General features: G+C 43.7%; 1 protein-coding gene across 5 annotated transcripts; it reads right to left on the minus strand.

Annotated features, from left to right (window-relative positions):
* Positions 1-237: 237 nt before the first annotated feature.
* On the minus strand, positions 238-3,622 carry LOC121985227 (zinc finger CCCH domain-containing protein 53-like). 5 transcript variants are annotated; one of them, XM_042538540.1, is made up of 10 exons: positions 3,420-3,622; positions 3,144-3,319; positions 2,137-3,049; positions 1,914-2,066; positions 1,645-1,830; positions 1,464-1,558; positions 1,107-1,394; positions 942-1,032; positions 708-842; positions 238-619 (listed from the first exon to the last, which is right to left on the minus strand). In XM_042538540.1, exons 3-10 carry the CDS (start codon positions 3,027-3,029, stop codon positions 598-600), a joined length of 1,863 nt encoding a protein of 620 aa, XP_042394474.1. In that variant the 5' UTR covers positions 3,030-3,049; positions 3,144-3,319; positions 3,420-3,622; the 3' UTR covers positions 238-597. The 5 variants fall into 5 exon arrangements, with proteins under 5 accessions (XP_042394474.1, XP_042394475.1, XP_042394477.1 ...); XM_042538541.1 differs by having other exon boundaries at positions 3,144-3,316; positions 3,420-3,437; XM_042538543.1 differs by lacking the exon at positions 3,420-3,622 and having other exon boundaries at positions 3,149-3,392.
* Positions 3,623-6,598: the final 2,976 nt, after the last annotated feature.

The following is a 6,598-nucleotide window of genomic DNA, read 5'->3' on the forward strand; positions in this document are numbered from 1 at the left end:
CAATACAACACAAAAGGGCTCGCCTTTCTGAGCAAACAGGGTAATGATAATATTCAATTTGCAAGCCATTTATTAATTCTGCAAATCTTTCTCTTCCTTTTTTTTTTTGAAAGTATAACCTCTTTTATTTTTTTTTTTCAAAATCAAAATCAAAATCTGATTAATCTTGTTTCAAGATTGCGCGACAGTCTGAAGTCTGACTAAGGAATCCTTTACCCTTTTTCTTTTCCTTAAAAATTAAGGAATCTGAAGTAGCTCCATTTCACAAAGAACCACTGTGCAGCTGAAATGCAACCATAAACCACTGTGCAGAAGAAAGAAATGATGATCAAGCTATTTACCATTTCCTTCTCTCTTTGTTCGTCACAACTAAAGATGACAGAAAGCAACAAAAAAAAAAAAATAGACTCCTGCGTTTCTTTTCAGGCCGAACTACCCTGTTCTCTTCTGTTTACTTGTTTGTAAGACTCTGATCATAAGCAGCTATAGCTAGTAGTGGTAGCTATTAGGGTTTGGTAGTAGTATTTAGTAGACTAGTAACTAATGATAGGTACAGCTTGCTCCTTCCCAAGCTCCTCAGCTGCCAAAGAGCAATTGCTACATTCCAATGGCTCCAGGACTGTAGGACAGACCAGAAGTTAACGATCATGTTTGAACTACTATTGCAGGATATCAGATTCATGAGGTTCTTAAATTTATTGTTTTACCTTGGCGTTGGGATGAAACATGACTTGTAGGCGGTCATGTCGGTGACGGCCGTGAAGGGATCCACGGCGTGGACGGCGGCAATTGATGACTTGGTCGGCGATGTGAAGGGGCTCTCGGGCAAATTGTTCTCCATGCTATTTTAATGTTTCACTCGCAACGATTATGAGATTGAAACAAATGCTCGCAACAACATTGAAAGAACAAATTGGTAATCTTTTTGTTTTTTTTTCTACCTTTCATGGAAACCGCTATCTTGACTGGGGTAGGAAATAGATCCTGTTTGGCCGGCCACAGAATTAGAGGCGTTCAACATCTGCTCCGCCCCTAAAATGCAAACAGCAGTTACATTCTGAACAAAGACAGGAAGCATCTATGATGTTTCTTCAAATATGGGTCACCTCCAATTGGAGAGTGTTCTTGGCTGCTGCTGCTGTAGCTGCCATTGCCGTTTGAATCAGCTGTCGGTATCGTGATAAACGGAGGAGCTGAGCCGTTCGGAGAGTTGATCGAGGCTGGTGCGGAGGAGGAAAGGCTACGTTTCTTGAGGTCGAGAAGTTGAAGATTCATTAGCCTTCTTGCTTGCAGCTCGATTACCCGCTGCAATTCAAAGGATTGCTGCTGCTCCTCCAGCTTCCTGCGCAGCAGCTCCTGGCCACCATTGTTGTACAGCATCCGAGCTCCTACCACTTCATCAAGATCAAATTTCAGCTAACTCTGAGTTTAAAACGAGGAGAACCGACCGACCAGAAACTAACCGAGCTGCTGAAGGTCATAAGGATCTCCTCTAGATTCGATGCCGGTGGGAGTTGCGCAGCCGGAGAAATAGCCCCTTTCACTCTGTTGCTGCTTCCTGCATGAATTATCAGAGCGTGAGCATGCAGCATTGTCGAAAGCTTGCCGCATTTATGATCGATAGAGATGAGGGAGGAAGAGTGCCTGCACTTGTCGAGGACCTTGCCCTTCTCCTTGTAAGGTTTGACCAGAACCCGAGCATTGCAGACGAAATGAGGATTCCCTTTGGCCAAGATCAGATTCACTGTCTCCGGGTAGATGAAGGTGACGAAGCCGAACATTCTCTTTTGCTGATATGGGATCCTCACGTCCTGCACCGGCCCATAGATGCTACGGATTCCGAGAACAAAGATTGAAACGGAGATTGGATGGGATAGCTCCAAGAATAAGCAAAGATCTGATTAGAAACAAACCTGAAGTAGTTAGAGACGTCTTCTTCGGTGAAAGTGCTGTCGGAGGGGAACGTCAGATAGATCTGCCTTGAACCTGGATTCACCATCGCTGCTAAGTCGCTTCTTTCTATCTTTATTCGCAACAAAGCTGCCGCCGCCGCCGCTGCTTCGGCCCTGTTGAGAGGGGCGATGGGGACATTTAGTTCATTGTCAAATTGCAGACTGAAGAAAGTAGATGCTTTGCCTTTGGCTTTCATTTTGGTGCTGCTGGAGTAAGAAGTCAAGTGATTTGGTCGCCGTTGACGATGGAGAAGACGGCAGGGAACCTAGCGGCGAGTAGGGAAAGGCTGACGCCATGAGCTGCGACGTGGCGCTGATCCGCTGGCTTTGGGCGGCCGCAATGGCGGTCTCCTCCGGTAGGCCGTGTAGGAAGCGGCAGGCGGAGCCTTCTTTGCAGTATCCTCTGGAGTAATATAAGCACGGCTTCCAAGCGAATCCCCCAGCAGCCCCGTCAGAACGGAGAGGGAGATCGGCAGCAGACCAGCTCCGGCGGTGGTGGTTTCCGTTGATCCCCCATCCTACCCTGTAAGGAAACGGTACCCCGTCTACGTCGCCACTAGTGCTACGACACGACACATCAGGGCAAAAGAGATCACCGGAGACGGTAGATTTTTGGTCAACTCGTACGGAGTGGTCGCCGGTAGCCGGATCGTCCAGGAAGGAGAGATGGTCTTGAAGCTGGAACTCATCGACGATGGGATCACCAGCGGTGGCGCCGCCGTCAGGGCTGCGTAGTTCGTCGGGGCCTCCACTGGAGCGGGAGAAGGTGGGCGACGGTGAGAAAGAAGTAGGGGAGGAGGCCCCGGCGAGAGAGGAGAAGCGAGAGGAGTTCCGGCGAGAGCTAAGACTAAAGAGGGGAGGAGCAGAGGAGGGGAGGGACGGGCCGGCGAGTCCAAGGTCGCCGCGGGCCTTGAGGATGACGGAGTGGAGCAGGGCGTCGGGGCCGAAGGCGAGGCGGATCATCTCCTTGTCGCCCTGCTCCTGGATCAAGACGTAGCCCATGATCTTGGCCGCGTTCTCCGCGTCCACGCTTTGTATCCTCGCCAACACCACCCGCGTCGCCTCGTACACGTCCATGTTACGACTCCCCCTCTTCGCTGCCCTTCCAATCCCGCTTTCATCAGAAGACGAAACCAAGCAGTAAAGCAGAAGCAAGTATTTATGAGAAGGAAGAGAGAGAGAGACTCTAACCTCACCAAGAATGCTATCAGTGAAGTAAAACGATTGGGAACTCAGTTGACCATTAATGGAGCAAACTCTCCGGCAACCATGCCACCGTGCCCCGTCTCCGGTCACAGTGTAATCTCGGCGTTGATTCCCCTACAAAATAGTCTACTCCCTCCTGCTCCCTCTTCAGCTCTTCTCTGCTTTTTAATTGAGAACAGAACAGAACAGAACAGACGGTGAGTATGGATAGCCAAATTGATAAGAGACAGAGAGAGAGGAGAGATAGAGATCTGGATCTACTGAAATACAGGAGCACGACAGCACGTTCCCTTTCCCACTCGGGGCCCCTCTGGCTTTGGCCTCTACCACCTGAAAATCTCTGTCGATCTCATCTTTATTTCCCTCCTCTGGCTTTGAGATTCTCTCTGTGCGCTGCCTAAGCCATCATTTGGGTCTCTGGCCTCCATAGTCGCTCTCACTCACTCGCCCTGGCTGGCCTCTGTGGTCAAACTTTATTGCGGCTTTCGTGGTGACAGGCAACTGGCGAACGCCAGTTTTATTATAATCAACTCGCGCGAGAGATAAAAAAATCAGCAGCATCGAAAGCTTCGGTGAGATGATCACGGTGGTTGGCGATGGTGAATCAACGATATTTTGATTCGGGCATCATGCGACACAAAACCCATGCAGAGGTCAGGTACTGCCGCCACTGTTCCTGCTTTGTCATAGCTCTTTTAATAATGTAGGGCGACCTTCTTTGTCGGAACGTGCAACAGCTTTTACTAGGGCTTTAGCGGCGTGAACACTTTGTTTTTATACTTCTCTCTTTCCCTTGGATGTCTGTCACTGCTTACGGCTCGCTGCTGCTGCTGCTGAAATGAGCGTAAGGTTTTGGAGCTTTCCTCGGCTCTTTAGTCGATCTCTTTCTGCTTTAATTGGTTTCGCATGATGACGAGTTCGGGGACGGGGAGGCTTCACATGGAGGGGGTCTGGCGAGCAGTCAGCATGACCACCACCACCACCACGCTGTGTCGACGTCTCTTAGCGGAGCCAACTTTAATTTACAAAGGCATCTATGTTCACGAGCGGCGCTGAGGGTTTGAAGCCTCATGCAGCACAACTCGTGCGCCAGGTGCACGTGTAAATGTCAATTCTAAAACTAAGATTTAACCTCGAGTGAAGTATCCCAGAAGAAACTTGATGTTATTTTGTCTATGTTGCGTTTTCAAAGAGGACAGATTCAAAATTCTGAAATTTTCAAAAGATTCATCATAAGGACGTACTTAATTTTAATACTGGTTTTCTCTTCCGTCTACAAGTCAAATATATGAGTAAAATGATATTGAACTTTCAAAATAACAATAGTATTTTAGTTTTTCAAATTCTGTAACATCCGACTAATTAAGAATTGAGACGCATAACCTCAATTGATACGGTGAAGTCCAAAAATTAAGTTATATTAATATTTTTTTACATTAAAACTAATTTTAAAATTTATTAATAATTTTAATTTTTTATCTTTCTTAAATAACAGATGTATAACCTAATTTCTATTATTATTTGTATTGTTTCTTGTTGTCGTCTCAATTTTCATCTATTTTTCATCATTCTCTCCTTTTCTCTCTCCAATAAATCATGCTAACATTTGAATAATGTTCTTTAATTATTTGATACTAAATATTTATTTTATATAATTTATATGTATTTATGTATTATATTACACTTGCAACGTGATGATGAGTAATGATGAACTTTGAACATCAATATTGAATACCCCAAGAGATTCTAAGTTGGTTAGAGGGTGACACACTTATTATAATGAAGTAAAAGATCAATTTTCGACTGGTGCATGTCCTCAGAAAAAAAACCTCACTTATCCCTAGTTAACTTGGTTGTTGACTATAAACTAATTCCGTGATTTATTTACTTTCATATAACCTACCATTGAACATCAATACTAAAATAAAGTTAATCCTTCAAAATTAACATCATTGTATTTTAATTTCTTGAACTCAACAACACACTAGTGCTTGAAAATAGTATCAAAAGCCCCCGCGGGCTGGATCAACCGGTTAAGGCGTGGCATCCTTGCACAATGAGTCGTAGGGTCGAAGGTCCACGGACGCGCACTGGATGAATAATCTGGGTCGGCTGTGTTAAATTCCGGAGACACCACGCTTTACCCGGGCCAGCATTCACCGCTGATTTACCTCCTCCTAGGATCCCTGTGGGGCCAGACCTAGGGGCCGCTGGGCGGCGGGACCCGCCTTTTGCACAATTGAAAATAATATCAAAATGATATTAAAAATTTTAAAATCAGCACTACAGTACTTTTATTACTTGAGCCGAATTGAACTTTTGAAAACCACCACCTAAGTAATAATGAACTTTTAAAATCAACACCCCAGTGCTCTAATTTCTCGAATCCAGTAACACAATCGTGTTGAACTTTGAAAATCAATACCAAAATGATGTTGAACCTTCATATCAGCACCATAGTATTTCTTGAACTCAGTAACACATTAGTGCTAAATTTTAAAAACAAGCATCAGGTGGTATTGAACTTTCAAAATCAACACCATGATATTTTAAGTTCTTGAACCCAACAATACAGTGGTGCTAAACTTTGAAAATCAGTCTTTACACGAAGTTATGACTTGTGCCAATTGACACATTGAATTAATTTTTATAAATAGACTCTGCACTGATAAAAAGCCATGAGCTAAGGCTTTAAGATAGGATGAGACTCATGGGTAATGCATAAACCTCCTAGATTTAATTGGATCTAATTAGAGCTAACTAAGGTCATCAATGAATTTTAACTAAAATACAATGATAAATCTAAAAGATTTGGAATATTAAAACTTGGGCATGGAGTGGAAGAAGGTAGTGTAGAGAATCTATAAACGATGTACAACCCTACTTCTAAGTGTTTTATACGAAGTTATGACTTTGTGTTATCTGATGCACAAACTGAATTAAATAGACTCTGCACATATAAGAAGGTCATGTAGCTGAGGCTTTAAGATACGATGGGACTCAAGCGCAATACAAAAAACATCCTAAACTTGAATTGGATCTAATCAGAGCTAATTAAAGTCATCAATGAGTTTTGATTGAAATTCATTGATAGACCTAGAGAATTTGAATTACTGAAATCTAGGTATGGAGTGGAAGAGAGGAGAAGGTAAAGATGATGCACAACACTATTTTTGAGTCTCCTACCTGAAGTTATTATTCTATGCCAATTGGTACACATGTTGAATTTTTATAAGCAGATTTTGCATAGATGAGAAGGACATAAAGTTGAGACTTTAGGGATGGTGAGACTCGGGGGCAATGTAGAAATATACTAAACTTGGATTGAGTCTAATCAAGATAATAAGATCATCAATGAGTTTTACTGAAATTTATTAATGAGCCTAGATGATTTGAAGTATTGAAACTTGGGTGGAAGTGGAAGAGGAAAATATAGAGAA

Source organism: Zingiber officinale, chromosome 5B (assembly GCF_018446385.1).
Source record: "Zingiber officinale cultivar Zhangliang chromosome 5B, Zo_v1.1, whole genome shotgun sequence".
In the NCBI taxonomy this organism is placed as follows: Eukaryota; Viridiplantae; Streptophyta; class Magnoliopsida; order Zingiberales; family Zingiberaceae; genus Zingiber; species Zingiber officinale.